At 41.5% G+C, this 25718-nt stretch overlaps 1 protein-coding gene across 7 annotated transcripts in view; it reads left to right on the top strand.

Moving 5' to 3' along the window:
• The window catches only part of ripor3 (RIPOR family member 3), a 196006-nt gene that overhangs the window by 152179 nt on the left and 18109 nt on the right, over nucleotides 1-25718 (top strand). For all 7 annotated transcript variants that reach the window (XM_063041464.1, XM_063041459.1, XM_063041458.1 and 4 more), the window contains 4 exons: nucleotides 366-505; nucleotides 4019-4172; nucleotides 9050-9185; nucleotides 22660-22821. In XM_063041464.1, coding sequence (XP_062897534.1) covers nucleotides 366-505; nucleotides 4019-4172; nucleotides 9050-9185; nucleotides 22660-22821 — 592 coding nt within the window. The remainder of the gene's footprint in view (nucleotides 1-365; nucleotides 506-4018; nucleotides 4173-9049; nucleotides 9186-22659; nucleotides 22822-25718) is intronic.

The following is a 25718-nucleotide window of genomic DNA, read 5'->3' as shown; positions in this document are numbered from 1 at the left end:
ACCTGCTTGTCAGAGGCTATTAGTGATGCACGTCATTGGGAACATTTAATAGGAGCTTTTCACCCTACTACCCTTGGCATTAACAACCTTAATGAAGCTTGAGAATAAATTTGCTAAATTCGTCAGATAAGAGAGTAAATATTTTGAAAATTACCGGTTGTAGACAAATAAATACAATTGAAAAATGCAGCCCAATCCTCTAAAAAGAACTTAGAAATGAATAGAATTTATGGTGTCATTACTATATAATGTGGAAGCTATTTATAAACAAGTAGTGTATCCCATTATTTTCAGTAACTATTAAAGATCGGACTGAACAATTGGAACACTTTTGTATTAAAGTCTGCATTCTTTTTTATAAACAGAAAGAAGTTACAGAGAGCAAAAATGCATCTACTATCAGTCTAAGTGTTGAAACAGTCCTAGAAAGCTTCAATTTCCTAAATGCTGACTCACTTGAAGATAATCTTTCATGCAATGGGAGTGTTAGGATGAAGCATGTAAAGTAAGTAACAATAAAGTTGACAACTGTGCTTTAAGGTCAAGGAATTGTTACATGATGATATTCAGTTCGACCACATGGTGGAAACATGCTTAGTTCCAAAGATGATTGCAATTATGATGTTTTCCAGAATCAGAATCAGGTTTATTATCACCGACAAGTGTTGTGAAATTTGTTAACTTCCATGTCAAATTCTACAACTCTATTCATGAACTTCTTGCAAACCCACCATTACATTACTGTGCACTTGCTGGATTAGCCATTCACCTTTCCTGGTAAATTAATATCACTTTGTTCGAAGGAACAATTGCAGTCGGTCACTTCTAGCTATATCAAGGGGCATCATGGAACAGGTTTCAAACCGGTGTTAATATTCCAGTCCATTTAATATTTTATTATAACTTAAAATTCCCCTGGAAACCTTAACGGCTCTATCAGACTGCACTGACTAGTAATCCCCTCAAGACCTGACCACGTATCCATGCACTATTTAGCCTCAACCTTCAAAATCTCAAGGTTGCTTCTTTGCCCTCTTCCCAACAGTGGAACCCTCTTGGCTCCCTCTGCCCATTGGCTCCCAATCTCTGACTACACACCATCACTCTAACTTAGCAGGTCACCAGCAGTCCCTGATCTCTAGTCATTCCCTTCTGATCAGGCCTGAGCTCTAATTGCTGGCCCTCTTCACTCCTGAACATGCTGCAGATGAGGTGAAGGGATGTGCCTAATTGACTATCAGCTCTGACATTTGAAGTGACATGCCCATGAACAATAGAACTATTCTGTGACATTAAATTGTGCCAAATTATTTCTAAGCAAGTATGTTTTAGTCAACATAAAATTGAATGCCAAGGTTATTTAGCCTTTTGTTTATCTTATTTTACCTCACAGATGCATAATTTTACATTAGTACAAGCCCTGGTTACCTCAGTTGGAGGGATAAGGTTTTATTTTAGTTTTTTTTATGTTTGCACAATAAAGAAAGCAGTTTTTTTTCCATTATATCTCTGTGTGATTTTGGATTGACATGATCAGTAGCTTTATTTAGAAGGCCTTGGGCTTTCACAAATATATAAATGATTTGAGTTCATGTCCTAGTTTGCAAGTACATTAAGTTAGGAGGCAGAGTGAATTATGAATAAGGATATAAGAACTTGCAATGGAGCATGGTAAATCAAGTGCAGTATGTGAACAAAATTACACTTGATATAAACTTATGTTTAGATCAGTCTCTTTGGAACCAAGAAAAACAGACTGTGGTGAGGTGCTAAGAGCTGAGGAGGTGCCACACAATGTAGGTATACATATATGCAGATTACTAAAAATAGTACAGAGGCTGAAGTGATCATCCGAAAGGGAAATGGTATTTTGGCTTTTCTCATCAAGGAGGCTGAATGTGAAATTGAGGAAGCAATGCTTCAGATGTCTGGAGCCCTACTCATCCAAAAGCACAAAAACTTAAGGGGTACAATTGGTGAGAGGCACTAAAACGTAGGTGAGATGATCTTGATGAAGGGTCTCAGCCCAAAACATCAACCGTTTATTCCCCTCCATTGATGCTACATGACTTGCTGAGTAACTCCAGCATTTTGTGTGTGCTCCATGAGATAGTGGGCCTTGGAAGGGGTAGAATATAAGTCCAACAGGATGAAACCAAGGTTTAATCAGTCAACTTATGAAGAGAGGCTACAATTATGAGAAGACAAGTATGAAAATCATTATTTCTACAGGTAACAAGAAACCTAAATTTAGGATTATAATGAAAGTACAGTAGCAAGAATTAGAGTGGGCTAGTATTTCTTATGACAGAGTATATTTATTTAGGCTTTCCTCTGTACTGTTCAGCCAAAAAAAAAAAATTGGCAGAGTACCCCTAGTCATAGTGAGAGAAACAGGGCATCTAACATCAGAGTGAAAAGAATAAATAACATGGTACTTTCTGAATAATCATACTCAAACATTGGAACATTAGTACAAGGAAGAAGGTGATATCAGGTACAGGAAGAAATTGGAGGCTTCAGGGAGAGTGCAGAAGACGTTATCAGGATGTTGCTTGGACTAGGGGTTATGATACATATGAAAAGGTGGGACAAACTTGGATTGCTTTCTCTTGGGGGGGAGTCAGAGGCTGAAGAGAGACCCGATAGAAATTTATAAGATTATAATAGGCATAGATAAACAGTCAGAATATTTCTCCCAGGGTAGAAGTGTCAAGTACTAGAGGATATGCTTTAAGATGAAAGAAGGAAAGTTTAAAGGAGATATGTGAGGCAGGTTTTTTTTTGTATAGAGAGTGGTAAATACTTGAAATAGGCTTCAAGGGGAGTGGTAGAAGCAGATATGATAGAGATGTTTAAGAAACAGATAGACATTTGAATATACAATGAATGGAGGGATGTGGGTCAGGTGCAGATAGAAGAGTGTTAGTTTAATGCAGCATTGTGTTTGGCGCAGATTTTTAGCCTGATGGGCCTTTTCCTGTGCTGCACTGTTCTATGTTCTTTTCAAGAACTAATTACAGATAGTTGAGAAAGAATCAAGGGTTGAAGGAAAAAATTGAAGAGGCACACATGTCACAACATCCAAAAAGTTATCTGGATGAGCTGTTTCAATCACCAAGGCACGTAAATGCTATTGGTATAGATGATTACTTGGTGGGTGGCATGGACAGTGTGGACCAAATTCCTGTGCTATGTACCTCTAAAAAAGAAAATAAAATTACAATAATTAGCTCTGGTCCAAAACTAGATCAATAATTTAGGACTTAAAGTGAAATTAAATTGAAAAAACATATAACTGGTCAAGAAAACCAAATTAGTAAGACGATTAGATGGGCAACTGGAACATTACTGAATGCTGTATATTTGATTCACATGAATTAGGCCGCAATGTTTTTTTACTGCAATTATATGCTTTTAAATAAATTCTTATGTTTTAGTCCCAACTAGGGTTTCCTTATTTTTAATTAAATTCTAAAATATCTTGACTGCTGTGAGATTCATGAATCATTCCAGGATTGAGTGGCTTGTCACATGAAGAGCATGTGATGGCTCTGGGCCTGTATTCATTAGAATTTAAAAGAATGAGGGTTGACCTCATTGAAACCTATCAAGTGCTGAAAGGCCTTGATAGAGTGGATGTTGAGAGGATGTTTTCTATGGTGGGAGAGTCTAAGACCAGACGACACAGCCTCAGAATAAAGGGGCGTCCTTTTACTACAGAGTTCAGGAGGAATTTCTTCAGCCAGGGAGTGGTGAATCTGTGGAATTCTTTGCCATAGGCAGCTGTGGAGGCCAAGTCTGTTTGTGTATTTAAGGCAGCGGTTGATAGGGCATGAAGGGATACAGGGAGAATTGGGGCTGAGAGGAAAATTGCAGAGCAGACTTGATGGGCTAAATGGCCTAATTCTGCTCTTATATCTTATGATCTTAATTAAATTCTAAAATTTAATTGCTTGATTGCTGTGAGAAGTGTTTGTTACAATTTATTTTTCATTTATACTCCCCTGTTTTACAGATATGGCACATACAATAAAGGTAATGTTTGTCAGTTTACCAAGAGTGGAGATTTAGGAATTACTGCAGCAGGATCATTTCCCCTAACATCAAGGAACCAGTGTCTTGATAACATCCTTTTAATACATCTGCAGATATGCAAGAGGCTTCTACAGGTATTATTCATAGTACAAGTAATCCCAGCATTATGATGTTCAGATCTTGGAAATTCACTCTAAAAGAATTCATAAAATGCTTATTCAGAGTGTTGAGATATGCTATAATATTTCCTGTCACAGAATTTATTTTTCAAGAACATGCTCCTATGTATTCCTATCTCGAAACAGAGTACTTTACTCAGTGCATTTCCATAAGACCATAAGACAAAGGAGCAGAAGCAGGCCATTCGGCCCATCGAGTCTGCTCCGCCATTTTATCATTAGCTGATCCATTTTATCCTATTTAGTCCCACTGCCCCGCCTTCTTACCATAACCTTTGATGCCCTGGCTACTCAGATACCTATCAATCTCTGCCTTAAAGACACCCAATGACTTGGCCTCCACTGCTGCCCGTGGCAACAAATTCCATAGATTCACCACCCTCTGACTAAAAAAAATTTCTTCACATTTCTGTTCTGAAAGGGCGCCCTTCAATCCTGAAGTCATGCCCTCTCATACTAGACTCCCCCATCATGGGAAACAACTTTGCCACATCCACTCTGTCCATGCCTTTTAACATTCGAAATGTTTCTATGAGGTCTCCCCTCATTCTTCTAAACTCCAAGGAATACAGTCCAAGAGCGGACAAACGTTCCTCATATGTTAACCCTCTTATTCCCGGAATCATTCTAGTGAATCTTCTCTGTACCCTCTCCAAAGTCAGCACATCCTTTCTTAAATAAGGAGACCAAAACTGCCCACAGTACTCCAAGTGAGGTCTCACCAGCGCCTTATAGAGCCTCAACATCACATCCCTGCTCCTATACTCTATTCCTCTAGAAATGAATGCCAACATTGCATTCGCCTTCTTCACTACCGACTCAACCTGGAGGTTAACTTTAAGGGAATCCTGTACGAGGACTCCCAAGTCCCGTTGCATTTCCTTAGGATTCTCCATCCACTTCATTTTTTTAGTGTTATATATCTGGAATGACAAAATCCACAACTGTGTGTTCACCTTCCACATGCATGTTGATGACATCCACTATCACCTTTCTTCATTTAATTCAGTTGCTAGGGTTTTAATTCCTGTATCTGTTTTACCTGTTTAAGTGCCAGAAGAGGGTCGCGAAACAAAACGAACAAATTTACAACCAGTTCTTGCCACTACAATCTTAACTTTTGATCCACACCCTTGTGTATGGACAGAATTGCGTAAACAGTATAAAAAATACCAGAACTAATAAGGTAGTGACAATCCTGAAGGAACACAATACTGTACAAACAACATTAGAATCCCACCCATCCTGCATCTTATACATAACAGCGAAAAATCTAAGCGAATACATCTCATCTAAGACGTACACACGTGCTGAACTTCTGAACAGAGACTAAACATTCACGTGACGCGGTTACCTGCACAATCAGTCCTGATACAATAAAGTTAGACAAAAGGTACACTTTGGCACAACTTTTACAAGGTATTGCCTGGTAGTTAAATTGCAGGAAGACTGACCTACTTGGATGGTGAGGAACTTCGTATAAGCCACGCTACCCAGCATTGGTTCCTTCACTCGTGGAAATCTAAAGCATCCATATGTAAAACATGTCAAATTACTGATATTCTCGATCCGCCAACAAGCATAAACAAATGCACATGGATATTGTCAATTAATGCTCACCTTTCCTCACCATGCCCAGCACACTCCGGGAGGAACCCAATTCCAACACCCTACCACATCTTCAGCAGAAAGCAAAATGGTCTCCCCACTATCCCGCGCATGCGTAATGACATCACCGTCTCCCTTAAAGGCATAGAGAACTATTCTAGCGTTACCCGGATGGATGCCTAAGTACACTTTTAACGATACTGAATAAGATCCGACGGTCACCTGGTTACATATATCTGGAATGACAAAATCCACAACTGTGGGTTCACCTTCTGCATGCACGTTGATGACATCCACTATCACCTTTCTTGCTTTAACTCAGTTGCTATCTTGAAAGAAGTATTGTTTCCTTACATTAAGTATTTAAATTCTTAAGTCAGTTTTCAATCTCCGCCACAAATTCAATATCTTTTTCACCTGATTCCATCTCCCACCCCCCTCTGGCTACCACTTCAGACTGAATGTTAATTTACAACACTGACAATCTACCTGTAACCAAACAGAGCTTCCAATCCTTCATTCCTCATTAGCTTCACAACCCCACCTCACTACTGCTTATAGCTTCATTTTATCCTCAGTCTTTGCCCCACTACATTTTATATTGAACCATCCTTGGTGAACTTGTCATAGTAATTCTCTCTCCACCAAAACTCCATCTTGTCTGTTCAACCACTTCATTAGTAATTCTATGCTGTTATGAATGAACTTCCCTCATCACACGAGCTCCTATAGACCAACATCGGTTTTGTAACTCCACTGCCTCAAATGTGAGCTTCCATTTTGAAGTTTAAATAGCATTGCATATGAGTAATTTTCCAGTTCAGGCCTTCTATGCACAGATTCTTTCTTTGATCCAGTGGTGATATTTTCAACATTGTAGTCTGAATTCTGTCCCTATACACTTTGCCTCACTTCCTCTGTCATCTCATTTAAAACCCTTTCTAAAATCTTGACTTTAATTAAGCATTTGGTCATGATTCCTAATCTCTCCCTTGGCAGGATATCTTTGGATCATTATTCCTCTGAGAATTACTGTAGGATATTTGTTATTGCTGACATGGGTGTTTGAGAGTTCAGTGAAAACGCAATCTATGTATTCAAATATGAATTCTCTTGTCAGGGTAAAAGGAACCAATGGTGAATGATGTAACAGGAAATATATTAGCAGGAAAATATACTTCTATCCTGTTGTTATCAGACACTTGAACGAACCTTTTGTATGTTAAAGGTGCTCTTGATCTCACAAACTACCACGTCATGGTACTTGTACCTTTTTGTCTTCCTGTATTGCACTTTCTTTATAACTGTAATTCTGCATTCTGTTATTGCTTTCCTCTTTTTACTACCTCTATGCAGTTATGTTTTTAAAACAATCTATATGACGGCAAGCGAAAATGTACCTCACTCAGCACATGTGACAATAATAAACCAATTACAAATTTTACTGGAGACACACTGCTTTACACGTGTAATTTCCCTGAATGTCCAGCCTATCAGTGATCTGCATGTAATCAGGATGAGCACAACAATTCTGATTTCATCTCGTTTTGTTTAAATGCAAATTTTGCCAACAATAAATAAAAATCCACTGTGGATCCATTAGCTGTGCCGTTCTATCTTCCCAATTCAGGACAGAGAAAGCAAAGGGAATTTTAGAAAGAAAATGCTGCTTGTGGTGAATTAGAGATTTTTCTGAGTATCAACTCTTTCCAAGCTTTGTAATATAATGTGAGGCCAGATAGGTCTCTGTGAAGTCAATTTCTGTTTATTTGCTATCTTACCAGTTACATTGGTAACTATTTGTCCAATGAGTGTTAGAGGCAGAGACAAGCGAAGTACATTGCCTATTCTGTGTTTGGGACAGCTCACATGACCCGCTATAATGATAATTATTTGTCCAAACCATCATAGTTGTTTGAAGCAAGGACAACATGAAATAATCTGCATCTCTGTATTTGGGATAAGACCATAAGACATAGGAGCAGATATAAGGCCAATTGGCCCTTTGAGTCTGATCTGCCATTCCACCATAGCTGACTTATCATCCCTCTCAACCCCCTTCTCTTGCTTTCTCTCCATAACCTCTGATACGCTGACTAATTAAGAACCTATCAAACTCCACTTTAAATATAGATAATGACTTGGCCTCCATAGCTGTCTGTGGCAATGAACTCCACAGATTTACCATCTTCTGGCTAAATTAATACCTCCTCATCCCTATTCTAAAGGAAAGTCTTTGTATTCTGAGGCAGTGCTGTCTGATCCTAGACTCTCCCACTACTGGAAACAACCTCTCCACATCCTCTTTATTTGCATCTTTCAATATTCAATAAGATATCCCCCTCATTCTTCTAAATTCCAGTGAGTACAGGTCAACAGCCATCAAAAGCTCTTCATACATTAACCCTTTCATTCCCAGGATAATTTTCATGAACCTCTTCTGGACCAGTACATCTTTTCTTAGATAAGGAGTCCAAAACTGCTTAAAAACTCCAAGTATGGATTGACTAGCGCTTTATAAAGCCTCAGAATTATACCCTTGCTTTTATATTCTAGTCCTCTTGAAATTAATGCATTTGGCTTCCTTACCACTGACACTAGTGGGAAGGAAGTGAAGATAGTTCACTTCAGGGACAGCTTTAGAGAATTCAGTTCTCTCTTTTGCTTTTATTTAATGTCATCCAGCTGTGTCTTTATATTGTAAAGACTAATTCATCCAAAAACGATGCTTCAACAATCTACTTTCATACGTTCATCTGAAAGTTTTCAAAATGGACAAGAAAAATAGTTAGTAAACACCATAATTCAGCACTTGGCTTGATGTGCCACTTAAGGCATATGCAAGGACAGAGGTTTCTGCTCCTTAGAGCCTTGAACTTGAGCAAAAGGAAGGATGTGGGTGTGGGTGTGATGAAAAATGTGAATTTGATGTAAAAGACCTGTCATTGTATGACAGAGCAGGCTTGATGGCAGTATGGCTTATTCTTGATCTTATTTCACATGAATTCTATTAACCCTTTAACTACACTGTTAGGCTAGTATGAATGATGTAACAATATTTAATGAAGTTGATAAGCTGGATAAGAATACAGTTTACAAGGTGTATTTTACTATGTACATTTTGCCTGTCGTCATATTTGGTGTACCTTGCATATTCTTTTTAAATGTGATCCTCATAATATCTTGGTTCCTAAACCTCACGAATAATTTTGTTTCCATTTCAGAGATTTTCATCAATTGATTCTGTATTGGTCATTGAGAACTGTATATTAGAGGAACTCTCTCAGCAGATCCAGGTGTTGGAAGCCCTAGCTCCATTCTGTTATGAGAAGTCAGAAAATATTAAATCAGTGGAAGAAGGTTTGTAGAAAATTATCACAATTGTGTAGAATATATCATCACTGAGCTAAGGAGAGGAAGACTCAGAACAGTTGGCTCGATGACATATTGCTTGCAATGATGCTTAGAATGTATTGACAAGTAGGAAGGATATCAAGATTAGAAAGCTTTACTAAAATTATAATTATAATATTTTGGATTAATTTCCCTTTTTATTTTTGTTGTAAAGTTTCCACAGGTTATAAGATAAAAGACTTTCTTACATTTTATAAAATTTATTGTGCATGTTCACAACAGCCCTTATTTGTTATTGTATGATATCACATGCCAAAATGTCATTCTAAAATTATATTTAATGACTTGTCTTGTTGTTGTTTATCTTGAATTGGTTGGCTGAGTAGCATAATCAAAAATGCCAACATTATTCAACATAGCTCATCTTATCTCAATTTAACTTTTATTTATTCATGTTGAAAATTACAGGTGAACAATATACCTTCAGTTGTAGTAATAACTCCAGGATGAATTAATAATAAATAAATATAACTTACACTTACACACACACACACACACACACACACACAAACACACAAAAGATTTTGCAAATTACAGATGCTGGAAATCTTGAGAAGTACAAAATGCTGGAATAACTCAACAAGTTAGGCAGCATAATCAATGCAGGGGAATGAACAGTTGACAGTCCAGATGGAGGGTCTCGGCCTATAACATTGACAGTTTATTCCCCTCATTGGTGCTGCCTGACATGCTGAATTCCTCCAGCATTTTGTGTGTAGTTTACATTACAGATTTTTCATGCTTGAAAAAGTTATGACACAATCAAGGTGATCCAGGAACTAAATGAATATGAGGATTTTTTTTCTTTTGAATAAGCAGACGTGAAATGCATGTAATACATATACCTAAATGTGTCGGAAACCTATCCTCCGAATCTCGGAATAGATCAAACCTCGAATTCTGGTAAGGATTCGTGGGATTGAGTTTAGGACCCTGGTCAGACCCCACTTGGAGTACTGTGCTCAATTCTGGTCGCCTCACTATAGGAAGGATGTGGAAACCATAGAAAGGGTGCAGAGGAGATTTACAAGGATGTTAACAACAGGAATTCTGCAGATGCTGGAAATTCAAGCAACATACATCAAAGTTGCTGGTGAACGCAGCAGGCCAAGCAGCATCTATAGGAAGAGGCGCAGTCGACGTTTCAGGCCGAGACCCTTCGTCAGGACTAACTGAAGGAAGAGTGAGTAAGGGATTTGAAAGCTGGAGGGGGAGGGGGAGATGCAAAATGATAGGAGAAGACAGGAGGGGGAGGGATAGAGCCGAGAGCTGGACAGGTGATAGGCAAAAGGGGATACGAGAGGATCATGGGACAGGAGGCCTAGGGAGAAAGACGGGGAGGGGTGACCCAGAGGATGGGCAAGAGGTATATTCAGAGGGACAGAGGGAGAAAAAGGAGAGTGAGAGAAAGAATGTGTGTATAAAAAGGAGTAACAGCTGGGGTACGAGGGGGAGGTGGGGCCTAGCGGAAGTTAGAGAAGTCAATGTTCATGCCATCAGGTTGGAGGCTACCCAGACGGAATATAAGGTGTTGTTCCTCCAACCTGAGTGTGGCTTCATCTTTACAGTAGAGGAGGCCGTGGATAGACATGTCAGAATGGGAATGGGATGTGGAATTAAAATGTGTGGCCACTGGGAGATCCTGCTTTCTCTGGCGGGCAGAGCGTAGATGTTCAGCAAAGCGGTCTCCCAGTCTGCGTCGGGTCTCACCAATATATAAAAGGCCACATCGGGAGCACCGGACGCAGTATATCACCCCAGTCGACTCACAGGTGAAGTGATGCCTCACCTGGAAGGACTGTTTGGGGCCCTGAATGGTGGTAAGGGAGGAAGTGTAAGGGCATGTGTAGCACTTGTTCCGCTTACACGGATAAGTGCCAGGAGGGAGATCAGTGGGGAGGGATGGGGGGGATGAATGGACAAGGGAGTTGTGTAGGGAGCGATCCCTGCGGAATGCAGAGAGAGGTGGGGAGGGAAAGATGTGCTTAGTGGTGGGATCCCGTTGGAGGTGGCGGAAGTTACGGAGAATAATATGTTGGACCCGGAGGCTGGTGGGGTGGTAGGTGAGGACCAGGGGAACCCTATTCCTAGTGGGGTGGTGGGAGGATGGAGTGAGAGCAGATGTACGTGAAATGGGGGAGATGCGTTTAAGAGCAGAGTTGATAGTGGAGGAAGGGAAGCTCCTTTCTTTAAAAAATGAAGACATCTCCCTCGTCCTAGAATGAAAAGCCTCATCCTGAGAGCAGATGCGGTGGAGACGGAGGAATTGCGAGAAGGGGATGGCGTTTTTGCAAGAGACAGGGTGAGAAGAGGAATAGTCCAGATAGCTGTGAGAGTCAGTAGGCTTATAGTAGATATCAGTGGATAAGCTGTCTCCAGAGACAGAGACAGAAAGATCTAGAAAGGGGAGGGAGGTGTCGGAAATAGACCAGGTAAACTTGAGGGCAGGGTGAAAGTTGGAGGCAAAGTTAATAAAGTCAACGAGTTCTGCATGCGTGCAGGAAGCAGCACCAATGCAGTCGTCGATATAGCGAAGGAAAAGTGGGGGACAGATACCAGAATAGGCACGGAACATAGATTGTTCCACAAACCCAACAAAAAGGCAGGCATAGCTAGGACCCATACGGGTGCCCATAGCTACACCTTTAGTTTGGAGGAAATGGGAGGAGCAAAAGGAGAAATTATTAAGAGTAAGGACTAATTCCGCTAGACGGAGCAGAGTGGTGGTAGAGGGGAACTGATTAGGTCTGGAATCCAAAAAGAAGCGTAGAGCTTTGAGACCTTCCTGATGGGGGATGGAAGTATATAAGGACTGGACATCCATGGTGAAAATAAAGCGGTGGGGGCCAGGGAACTTAAAATCATCGAAAAGTTTAAGAGCGTGAGAAGTGTCACGAACATAGGTCGGAAGGGATTGAACAAGGGGTGATAAAACAGTGTCGAGGTATGCAGAAACGAGTTCGGTGGGGCAGGAGCAAGCTGAGACAATAGGTCGGCCAGGACAGGCAGGTTTGTGGATCTTGGGTAGGAGGTAGAAACGGGAAGTGCGGGGTGTGGGAACTATAAGGTTGGTAGCAGTGGATGGGAGATCCCCTGAGTGGATAAAGTCGTTGATAGTGTGGGAGACAATGGCCTGGTGCTCCTTAGTGGGGTCACGATCGAGGGGTAAATAAGAGGAGGTATCCGCGAGTTGTCGCTGTGCCTCGGCAAGGTAGAGGTCAGTACGCCAGACTACAACAGCACCCCCTTTATCAGCGGATTTAATAATAAGGTTAGGATTAGTGCGGAGGGAGTGGAGAGCAGAGCGTTCCGAAGGAGTGAGGTTGGAATGGGGACAAGGTGCGGTGAAGTCGAGACGGTTGATGTCCCGTCGGCAGTTGGCAATAAAGAGATCCAGAGCAGGCAGAAGACCACAGCGGGGTGTCCATGAAGAAGAGGAGGGTTGAAGACGGGAGAAGGGGTCATCGGTGGGGGTGGAAGAGTCCTTGCCGAAGAAGTAGGCTCGGAGACGGAGACAGCGGAAGAAGAGTTCCGCATCGTGGCGAACACGGAACTCACTGATGTGTGGGCGAAGGAGGACAAAGGTGTTGCCCTTACTGAGAACAGAGCGTTCTGCCTCCGACAGTTGAAGGTCGGAGGGGATGGTAAAGACCCGGCACGGATGAGAGCTGGGATCAGAGGAGGGAGGGGGGAGGCTGGGGGTGTCAGTGGAGAGGGGAGGGTTGGGGTGAGAGGAAGATGGAGCCTCTGAGGGCCCAGGAGTTGACGGTGGGATCTGAGGAAGACGGGGCTGCGGAGTGGTGGTGGGGGAAGGGGAGACGGGAGTCACAACAGCAGCACATAAGGATGTTGCCTGGATTGGGGAGCACGCCTAATGAGAATAGGTTGAGTGAACTCAGCCTTTTCTCCTTGGAGTGACGGAGGATGAGAGGTGACCTGATAGAGGTGTATCAGATGATGAGAGGCATTGATCGTGTGGATAGTCAGAGGCTTTTTCCCAGGGCTGAAATGGCTAGCACGTGAGGGCACAATTTTAAGGTACTTGGAAGCAGGTACAGATGAGATGTCAGGGGTAAGTTTTTTATGCAGAGAGTGGTGAGTGCGTGGAATGGGCTGCCGGTGATGGTGGTGGATGTGGATATGATAGGGCCTGTAAAGAGACTCCTGGATAGGTACATGGAGCTCAGAAAAATAGAGGGCTATGGGTAACCCTAGGTAATTTCTAAGGTAAGGACATGTTCGGCACAGCTTTGTGGGCTGAAGGGCCTGTATTGTGCTGTAGGTTTTCTATGTTTCTATGAAAGAGGTTGTGGCATATGCTTTTTAGTCAATTCTCATTGGTGCATGGGTGTTGGGGTTATTTTGACTACTTGTTCCCCTGACTTAGACCAACTAACAATTAAATGTATTTAATTCTATTTCCCTTGGGAGTTCTCATACGTGATTCTGACCACTGTTTACATACCACCAGTGGCGGATGATAAACAAGCACTCACGAAACTGCACGATGCTGTCTGCAAACAAGAAACAGCCTATCCTGACATATTTCAAATTATCTCTGAGTCTGAGGCCTCTTTTGGTTAGAGTCAACCATGGATATTGTGTCCTAGCTGTCTAGATACACAAGCCTGGGCTGTATGATATGGAGACCAAGCTGTCGCCCATGAAGCAAACTCCCCCTCTCCATGCATCTGATGAACCCAAAGGAACGGCAGAGATCAAAACAGCTTGTACCAGCAAAGTTGCAGGAGTTGCCAGTCAGCGTTGAACTCAATGTAGGACTGCCTTAGGGACTCCAGCTCCAGATATTTCCCTAGGGGTTTACTCCTGAAGCCTTTCCCTTGAGTGGGTATAGCCGCAAGGCAGTGGAGGTTTGAGATCAGAGTTTTCCTTCTCCCCGATGAGCTGCCAACCACAGTTGATGAGCCCCATCTACCCGAAGCAACTGGTTTTAAGGTGCCAGTAATCCGCCTTTGTCCCTTCTCCTGTCAGTAGAAATGGTTCCCCCGGGCTCAGTAGCTAAGCCACACGTGCGGGCTAGGAGCTGGGCTTGGTTGTCAGAGGCTATTTAAGGCACATGCCATTGGGAGCATTTAATAGGTAGTGGGAGATTGTCCCCATTAACTCCCCCGGCTACAACAACCTTAAGGAACCTTTCAATTGTAGTTGGTGGCTTTAACAAGGTCGATTTGAAGAAATCCCTATCCAGTTATCACCAGCACGTAACCTGTTTCACCAGAGGTCTCAACACGCTAGACCACTGCTACACCACAATAAGGAATGGCTGTCACTCCTTTCTGAGACCATATTTTATCAAGTCAGATCATTTGGTTCTACTTCTGCTACCTGCATACAAACAGAGCCAAAACAAGCAAAGCTCCAGAGAGCAAGACAACTAATAGGTGTTCATGCAAGGCAGAGGAATGGTTATAGGATTGCCTTGAATCAATGGACTGGGCCGTGTTCAAGAAACCATCTGAGAACCTGAATGACCCCACTAGGATCGTTACAGACTTTATTAAAACAGCTGTGGATGAGGGTGTCCCCACGAAATCCTTCAGAGTTTTCCCCAATCAGAAGCCCTGGATAAATAATAAAATCCAGAATCTGCTGAGAGCCAGATCAGAGGCATTCAAATCTGGAGATCAAGAATGCTTCAAGAGGTGCAGGTATGATCTCTGGAAAGCCATCTCTCAGGCAAAGTGAAGATTCCAGACTAGACTAGAATCAATGAGGGATGCTCAACAACTGTGGCAGGGTTTGAATATCATAACCTCCAATAAAGCTAAATCTTACAACATAGGAGACAGCAGAGCTTTGCTTCCAAATGAGTTCAATGCCTCCTATGCTTGCTTTGACCACCAGAACAGGGAAGAAACATCGCACACCCCCACGTCTGCCAATGATCCTTTAGTCTCAGTATCTGAAGATGATGTGTGGGTTGCCTTCAAGAGAGTGAATCCAAGGAAATCATCCGGTCTGGACAGACTGCCTGGCTGAGTACTGAAGACCTCTGCCAACCAACTGGCTTGTGTATGCATGGGTATCTACAACCTCCCGCACCGGCAGTGTGTGGTACTCACCTGCTTCAAGCATGCTTCAATCATACCAGTGTCCAAGAAGAGTGTGGTAACCTGCTCAACGAATATCTCCCAATGGCATTTACATCCACAGTGAAGTATTTTAAGATGCTGTTGTTGAAACATATTGGTTCCTGGCTGAGTGATGACTTGGAACCGTCCCAATTCTCCTAATAAAACAACAGGATTACAATGGATGCCATCTCATTGGCTCTTCACACAAACTGGATCATCTGGAGAGCAAAGATGCATACATCAGGATGCTTTTTCTTGATTACAGCTCGGCATTTAGCACCATCATTCCCTCAAAACTTATCAGTAAATACCAAGACCTGGGCCTCAATACCTCCTTGTGCAATTGGATCCAGGATTTCCTCACTTGTAGACCCCAGTCAGTTTGGATTGGCAAAAACATCTCCTCCAGTCTCCATCAGCACAGAAGTACTGCAGGGATGTGTACTTAGCCCCCTGCTCTACTTGCTTTACACCTATGACTGTGTAGCTAAGTACAGCTCCGACGTCATATACACGTTTGCTGATGACACCATTGTTATGGGCTGCATCAAAAGGGGTGATGAATCAGCATACAGGAGGGAGACTGAAAACTTGGCTGAGTGGTGTAATAATAACAACCTCTCACTCAATGTCAATAAGACCAAGGATCTGATTGTAAACTTCAGGACAGGGAAATCAGAGGTTCATGAACCAATAATTATCGGAGGATCAGGGATGGAGAGGGTCAGTAACTTTAAATTTCTGAGTGTCACTATTTCAGAGGACCTGTCCTGGACCCATCGTATAAATATAATAGCAAAGGAAGCACAACAGTGCCTCTACTTCCTCAGTAGTCTGTGGAGATTAGAAGAAAAACTTTGGCAAACTTCTATAGAAAGTGCGCTGACTGGCTGCACTATGGCCCGATATGGGAACACCAATGCCTTTGGGTGGAAAGTCCTACAAAAGGTAATGGATTTGGCCCAGTACATCACGGGTAAAACCCTCCCAACCATTGGGCACATCTACATGAAACATTGCAGAAGAAAAGCAGCGTCCATCGTCAAAGATCCTCTCTACCCAGGCCAGGCTCTTTTTTTGCTGCTGCCATCAGTTTGAAGGCACAGGTCCCTCAGAACTCAAGATTAGTTACTACCCCTCAACCAGCAGGTTCTTGAACAAAAGGGTATAGCTACACTCATTTAAGAACTCTGACATATTGTTATTTCATGCCTGTTATTTATTACTACTTATTTATCTCTGCATTTGCACAGTTTGTTTGCAGTTAACAGTTCCTAATGTTTGCAGTTTACAGTTACTGTTCTATAGATTTGCTAATTATGCCCACAGAAGAATAATTGCAGGGCTGTATGTGGTAATATGTATGTACTCTGATAAAAAATTTTACTTTGAACTTTGAACCTTTGAATCTGCACAAGGTTAGATATCACACAGTAACAGCTAATCTATTCAAAAGAGAGGAACAGATGCCTTGACGAATGGTAATCTGCAGTAATCAACAATTTTGTGTTTATTAAAATAAAAGTGCAAAGCTCTGGAAAATTCAAGAGGTCAAACAACATTTGTGAACATCTGTAGAAAGAGATATAGACTTAATATTTTGGGTTGATTAGCTTTCTTCTACACTTCTTCCACCTCAGAGTGATTCCGCTGTAGATTTCTGCCTCCTCCCCAGAGTTTGGTGGTCTTTCAAATATATCCAACAGAGTAACAGCGCATCTCTTGTTTCTTAACTCTTACCTAATCAGTTTGGTCTTTACTGCTCAAGAACATCCTTCTTCGCCAGCATCATAACCATATAACCATATAACAATTACAGCATGGAAACAGGCCATCTCATCCCTTCTAGTCCGTGCCGAAGTCTTACTCTGACCTAGTCCCACTGACCTGCACTTAGCCGATAACCCTCCATTCCTTTCCTGTCCATATAGCTGTCCAATTTAACTTTAAACGACAACATCAAACCTACCTCAACTACTTCTGCTGGAGACTCACTCCACACAGCTGCCACTCTCTGAGTAAAGAAGTTCCCTCTCATGTTACCCCTAAACTTTTGCCCTTTAACTCTCAACTCATGTCCTCTTGTTTGATTTTCCCCCACTCTCAATGGAAAAAGCTTATCCACTTCAACTCTATCTATCCCCCTCATAATTTTAAATACCTCTATCAAGTCCCCCCTCAACCTTCTACGTTCCAAAGAATAAAGACCCAACTTGTTCAACCTTTCTCTGTAACTTAGGAGATGAAACCCAGGCAACATTCTATTGAATCTTCTCTGTACTCTCTCTATTTTGTTGATATCTTTCCTATAATTCGGTGACCAAAACTGTACACAATACTCCAAATTTGGCCTCACCAATGCCTTATACAATTTCAACATTACGTCCCAACTCCTATACTCAATGCTCTGATTTATAAAGGCCAGCATACCAAATGCTTTCTTCGCCACCCTATCCACATGAGATTCCACCTTCAGGGAACTATGCACCATTATTCCTAGATCCCTCTGTTCTATTGCATTCTTCAATGCCCTACCATTTACCACGTATGTCCTATTTTGATTAGTCCTACCAAAATATAGCACCTCACATTTATCAACATTAAACTCCATCTGCCATCTTTCAGCCCATTCTTCTAACTGGCCTAAATCTCTCTGCAAGCTTTGAAAACCTACTTCATTATCCACAACTCCACTTATCTTAGTATCATCTGCATACTTACTCATCCAATTTACCATCCCATCATCCAGATCATTAATGTATATGACAAACAACATTGGACCCTGTACAGATCCCTGAGGCACACCACTAGTCACCGGCCTCCAATCTGACAAAGTTATCCACCACCACTCTCTGGTGTCTCCCATCCAGCCACTGCTGAATCCATTTTACTACTTCAATATTAATACCTAACAATTGAACCTCCCTAACCAACCTTCCTTGTGGAACCTTGCCAAAGGCCTTACTGAAGTCCATAAAGACAACATCCACCACTTTACCCTCATCAACTTTCTTAGTAACCTCTTCAAAAATTCAATATTTGTCAAACATGACCTTCCATGCACAAATCCATGTTGACTGTTTCTAATCAGACCCTGTCTATCCAGATAATTATATATACCATCTCTAAGAATACTTTCCACCAATTTACCCATCACTGACGTCAAACTCACAGGCCGATAATTGCTAGGTTTACTCTTAGAACCCTTTTTAAAAATGGAACAACATGAGCAATATGCCAATCCTCCAGCACCATCCCCGTTTCTAATGACATTTGAAATATTTCTGTCAGAGCCCCTGCTATTTCCACACTAACTTCCCTCAATGTCCTCGGGAATATCCTGTCAGGACCCGGAGACTTATCCACTTTTATATTCCTTAAAAGCTCCAGTACTTCCTCTTTTTTAATCATCATAGTTTCCATAACTTCCCTACCTGTTTCCCTTATCTTACACAATTCAATATCCTTCTCCTTAGTAATACTGAAGAAAAGAAATTGTTCAGAATCTCCCCCATCTCTTTTGGCTCCACACGTAGTTGTCCACTCTGATTCTCTAAGGGACCAATTTTATCCCTCACTATCCTTTTGCTATTAATATAATTGTAGAAACGCTTGGGATTTATTTTCACCTTACTTGCCAAAGCAACCTCATATCTCATATCCATTCGTCCCCCCATCCCTTCCCACTGATCTCCCTCCTGGCACTTATCCTTGTAAGCGGAACAAGTGCTACACATGCCCTTACACTTCCTCCCTTACCACCATTCAGGGCCCCAGACAGTCCTTCCAGGTGAGGCAATACTTCACCTGTGAGTCGGCTGGGGTGATATACTGCGTCTGGTGCTCCCAATGTGTCCTTCTATATATTGGCGAGACCTGACACAGACTGGGAGACCGTTTTGCTGAACACCTACGCTCTGTCCGCCAGAGAAAGCAGGATCTCCCAGTGGCCACACATTTTAATTCCATATCCCATTCCCATTCTGACATGTCCATCCACAGCCTCCTCTACTGTAAAGATGAAGCCACACTCAGGTTGGGGGAACAACACCTTATATTCCGTCTGGGTGGCCTCCAACCTGATGGCATGAACATTGACTTCTTTAACATTCGCTAATGCCCCACCTCCCCCTCGTACCCCATCCGTTATTTATTTATATACACTAATTCTTTCTCTCACTCTCCTTTTTCTCCCTCTGTCCCTCTGACTATACCCCTTGCCCATACTCTGGGTTTTTCCCCACCTCCCCCTTTTCCTTCTCCCTGGGCCTCCTGTCCCATGATCCTCTCATATCCCTTTTGCCAATCACCTGTCCAGCTCTTGGCTCCATCCCTCCCCCTCCTGTCTTCTCCTATTATTTTGGATCTCCCCCTCCCCCTCCCACTTTCAAATCTCTTACTTGCTGTTCCTTCAGTTAGTCCTGATGAAGGCTCTTGGCCTGAAACGTCGACTGTACCTCTTCCTAGAGTTGCTGCCTGGCCTGCTGCGTTCACCAGCAACTTTGATGTGTGTTGCTTGAATTTCCAGCATCTGCAGAATTCCTCGTGTTTGCCTCATATCTTCTTTTAGCTTTTCTAATTTCTTTCTTAAGATTCTTTTTACATTCTTTATATTCCTCGAGCACCTTATTTACTTCACGCTGCCTATATTTATTGTAGATATTTCTCTTTTTTCCGAACCAAGTTTCCAATATCCCTTGAAAACCATGGCTCTCTCAAACTGTTAACCTTTCCCTTCAACCTAACAGGAACATAAAGATTCTGTACCCTCAAAATTTCACCTTTAAATGGCCTCCATTTCTCTATTATGTCCTTCCCATAAAACAATTTGTCCCAATCCACTGCTTCTAAATCCTTTCGCATCTCCTCAAAGTTAGCCTTTCTCCAATAAAAAATCTCAGCCCTGGGTCCAGACCTATCCTTCTCCATAATTATATTGAACCTAATGACATTGTGATCACTGGACCCGAAGTGCTCCCCAACACATACCTCCGTCACCTGACCTATCTCATTCCCCAACAGGAGATCCAATACTGCCCCTTCTCTAGTTGGTACCTCTATGTATTGCTGCAAAAAACTATCCTGCACACATTTTACAAACTTCAAACCCTCCAGCCCTTTTACAGTAAGGGCTTCCCAGTCTATGTGTGGAAAATTAAAATCTCCCACAATCACAACCTTGTGCTTACTACAAATATCTGCTACCTCCTTACAAATTTGCTCCTCCATTTCTTGCTCCCCATTTGGTGGTCTATAATACACCTTTCCCATTCCTCAATTCCACCCAAATACCCTCCCTAGACGAGCCCTCTAATCTATCCTGCCAGAGCACCATATAATATTTTCTCTGACAATCAATGCAACACCTCCCCCTCTTGTCCCTCCGATTCTATCACACCTGAAGCAATTAAATCCAGCAATATTTAGTTGCCAATCACACCCCTCCTGTAACCATGTTTCACTAATAGCTACCACATCATACTTCCAGGTATCAATCCATGCTTTAACCTCATCCACCTTTCTTATAATGCTCCTAGCATTAAAATAAATGCATTTAAGAAATTTTCCACCTCTTACTCTCTGTTTATCACTAACGATGTAAACAACTTTACTATTTTCTTTTTCTTCCTTCTTCCCTACATCTGTTCCTACACTTTGGTTCCCCTGCCCCCTTGTATCTAGTTTAAATCCACTGAAGCCTCTCTAGCAAACCTACCTGCAAGAATATCTGTCCCCCTCCAGTTCAGATGTAAACCGTCCCGCTGGAACAGGTCCCACCTTCCCTGGAAAACTGCCCAATTATCTATAAATCTGAAGCCCTCCCTCCTGCACCATGTCTTCAGCTACGTGTTGATCTGCACTATCTTACTATTTCTAAACCTGCTTGCACGTGACACTGGTAGCAATCCTGAGATTGCTATGCTGGAGGTCCTGTCCTTTAACTTGGCGCCTAACTCCCTAAACTGACCTTTCAGGACCTCCTCTCTCTTCCTACTCATGTCATTGGTCCCTACATGGACCACAACATCCAGCTGTTCACCCTCCCTCTTGAGAACACCGAGAACTCGATCCGAGATATCGCGGACCATAGCACCAGGGAGGCAACAGACCATCCGGGATTCACGGACCTTGGCACCAGGGAGGCAACAGACTATCCGGGATTCTCGATCTCTTCCACAGAACCTCTTATCTGTCCCCCTAACTATCGAATCCCCTATCACTACTGCTCTCCTCTTTTCCCTCCTTCCCTTCTGAGTTAAGGGTCCCATCTCGGTGCCAGAGACGCAACCACTGCAACTTGTCCCTGGGAGGTCGTCCCCATCAACAGTATCTAAAACGACGTACTTATTATTGGTGGGAACGGCCACAGGGGTGCTCTGCTCATTCTTTCTATTCCCCTTCCCTCTCCTGACAGTCACCTAGCTATCTGTCTCCTGACTCTTAGGGGTCACTATCTCCCTGTAACTCCTCTCTATTTCTGCCTCTGACTCCCGAATATTCCGAAGTTCATCCAGCTCCAGCTCCATAATATCTTCCCTGATCAATACTGCGCCCTCCCTTTTCTCTGTTTCCTAAATACCTCTAAGTTTTCAAGTGCACCTTGTGAGTACTGGTTTCAAGACTCCTACACTCTTCTCTTGGATGGCTGCTTGCATACTGTGTGAAATCCTCTGACAGCTAAGGTGATCGTTGCCTGCGTAGTATGATCCAGGACAATTTCAGCCCCTACTAAACACTGATTTGGAGCGTGAGTAGCTACAGCGCCTATAAAAAGTACTCACTCTGCGTGCCCCCCCCCCCCAGAAGTTTTCATGTTATAAGTTTTACAACATTGAATTACATTGAATTTAATTTGGCTTTTTGACACTGATCAACAGAAAAAGACTCTTTCATGTCGAAGAGGAAACAGATCTCCACAGTGACGTAGGGGACCATGATCACCTACGTCTTTGACATAACACGTAATGATGATGATGAATTATGAAAACCACTTGTGAGTGGTTTATAATTCTTGAGCTATTACATAACGGATGAACTGTTGCAATAGATGGTATAAGATTACTTAATTGCAGGAGACATTTTAGAATGTAAAAAAACTATTTCCCCTTTAGCTCTATTAACTTTCTTAAAAAGTTGAAATCCCTGATAATTTGCTTCCAGTTTTAAATATTAAGGATGGTTATGCTTGTTGATTAGAGAAAAAAATTATCAATATGAAGTAATATCATTGCTGGAATTAGTAAAACACAAAAAGAGCAAATTGAGATGTTTTAAATTATTCTCAAAATTACTTATAATTCTATTTCTAACTTCTGTTGTTTCAGTCATTCCAAAATCAAAGAATATCAAATCAGTCCTGTCATTTTGGGGTAAATGTACAGAAGGAGGATGTATTTTATATTTATCAGCTGAACAGTTCCTCACACAGCTGAGAAATAGTTATACACAGAAAGTGGCTGCAAAATACCCAGGACAGACAGAGAGAGGTAAGCTACATACGGTATAACAGGCCTGGTTGATTATCTATGTGGGATTTTTCAAAATATACATTTTGTAATCTTAGTGAATGCTATGTGAATAATTTAATAAGAAATATAAGATTAGGGCCATTCAGCCCCTCTATCTGTTCTGTTAGTGCTGATTTTCCTGCTCTGTCCCAATATTCCTTGATTCCTCTAGATATAGAGCACAGAGCAATACAGCAAGGCTACAGGCCCTTTGGACCAATGAATTCACAACAACTACAAGGTCCACCCAGATAGTCCCAATTTTCTGCATTGATCAAGCTGCCTCAGGGCCCCACCCCTCCATGCACCTGTCCAAGTGCTTCTTCAATGCTACTATCTGTCTCGACCACTTCCATGCATGCTGGAACATGTCCTGGATTTTCGGCAAACAATTGAGCTGGATGAGATACATAAAAATTGGTTAATCTTAGAAATGAATACCAGTATTTATGAAACATAACTTGGACCAAATAGTAAGCTTTGTTCCAATTTCTGTGATTACTTAATGACTTTCAGCTATTTTTTGAGTGCAAAAATATCCTAAAGTTCTCCCCATTCTAACTTGGTTTGGCAACAGTTTATGTACTCTTGATAAGCCTGGATGTATGGCTCCTCATGTAATATAATCTGATAATTATGGAAATGCTAAGCAGCTGAAAATCATCTTGTAGACAGCAGATCTGCATGATAAAAGCAAAAATATTGCTAATCCTTTAAACATTTTACAGGGCACTAATTAAAGATTGAAACATGTACTCAACATTACAAGTTGAAGCTGAAATACAAACATGAAAACAGAAGTTGAATTCAACCAGATGATCCCCTGACATCCAATAAGATCATGGTTGATCTAGCCTTGATCTCAATAAAGTTTCCCACTCTTTTCCCATATTTCTTGCTCCCTTCTACTTCAACTGCCTGTTGATTTATACCTTAAATATTCTTGATGGCTCTCTGGGCTAGAGAATTCAAAAGATTCACAATAAATTTTCTTCGCCTGTATCTGAAGTGGTAATCTCCTATGCTGAAACTATGTCCCCAGTTCTAAATGAGAAATATCCTCTCAGCATCATAGGCTTGAAGAAGCTATTCAGTGAAATAGGCAGCGTGCAGGGATTGCAAGTGTGGGATGTTTTCTCGGGCAATTCTTTTGACTCAACAAACTGTACTGTTATGTTGGAGTTGCTGCATCTTTCTAATGGCTTTGGGAGAAATTGCAAAAGCTGCAGAATATATACCACCACCATATTATGTACAGCTGAGAATTTTACATTTAGTGAGACTAAAAATGTGTTGTGTTTGATTACATTAACAATATATATTGGATTCCAGTTAATTGGAACAAATTGGGACCCGTACATTTTGGCCCAATTAAGCAGCTCTCCAGCTAGCCAAAGTTTCATGGAAATATATAACAAAATATCAAAAAAACAAACTACCATTTAACTGAGTAAATAATTATGTATTTAAATAAAAACAGAACAAATTAGAACACTGACAATACTACTACAGTACTATAAAATTGTGTATTAGTTCCTAACAGTTATTGATGGAGGAAATAATCCAGTGTACACTGACACAAAATGCTGGAGGAACTCAGCAGGCCAGGTAGCATCTATGGAAAAGAGTACAGTGATGTTTCAGGCCAAGACCCTTTGGCATGCCTTGTTCCTTTGATTTGACCGTAAATCAACAACATCAGCACAGATACCTAGTACGTATAATGGATTACCTTCATACAATACTTCCGATTATTGTATCCTCCAAATTTTTATTTATATTGTAAAATTCAAGATGATTGTCAATACCTTCAAATTCTTCATAGTTCGTCACTTGCTGAAGTAGTGAAATTGTTTCATTTTTACACCTGGCCGTTTCTGGCATCTGCAAGTTTGAATGCTTGAAAGCACAGTGAGCAAAACATTCTGGATTATCTTACTGCTCATTTATCTCCAACTATCAATGACAAAAATCACTGCTTCTTGTACGCAAACACACAGAACTGGTCTTTCTAAGTATGGTGCGGTGTCTAGTGGCTGTGCAAATGCATGAGACTCATACTAGTTAGAAACTGTTCAGCAACAGTCTCTTGCCCCAGCTAAGGAGCAGAGTGTTCCAAATAAATGAAGGGAATCCCTGCAATTTTCTTGAGTAGTTTTGTTCTTTATGAGTCTTGGCCTAAATATGCGGCTGCTCCAGTTAGCTGATAGCCCAATTTGGATGCAATGTAAACAGCAGTAAGGATAATTGTGAGCTATTTTGGAGAGGTTTAAATTAATGAGGAAATAAATAGATAAATAGATCATTTGTATTTTTGCAGCTTCTGCATTCTTTATTATGGGTTATTTTCTTCTTGCTCAGTTCTATCAAGCCACTACAATGCCATCCCTATGTCTCTTAGGGGATAATGTCATGAATATTGCCAACTAAACAGTCCTCTGGGACACAGAACTCCTAAACTCCACAGATTTTTTGAAACATCTTAACCCAAGCCTTAATCCAGAATTAAGCCAAGGGATATGTCAATGTCCAAGACTAGTATTGAAAAGTCTGTATTGGATAATTAGATTATATGTCATTTTAAAAAAACACAAGTAGCTAAGGTCTCCAATCATATGGTAAAATTAAACAAATACAATCTCTCCCCATTCAGAAAACTGACCTACTCTTGTCTCAGGTCACTGATTAATCTTCTCTTTTTAGTAGAGTTCAGATTTGCAGAAGCAGCTGACTGCATTGATTTTACGGTATTATATAGAGCCTTGTGTAGGAATCATGACAACACATTTGGATTTTGATCCCTCATCAATTAGAACATAAAAAAATAGGAGCAGGAGTAGGCTATCTGGCCCGTCAAGCCTGCTCCACTATTCAAA

The sequence above is a fragment of the Mobula hypostoma genome, chromosome 2 (genome assembly GCF_963921235.1).
Source record: "Mobula hypostoma chromosome 2, sMobHyp1.1, whole genome shotgun sequence".
NCBI lineage: Eukaryota > Metazoa > Chordata > Chondrichthyes > Myliobatiformes > Myliobatidae > Mobula > Mobula hypostoma.
This window is presented reverse-complemented; position numbering and strand designations above follow the sequence as displayed.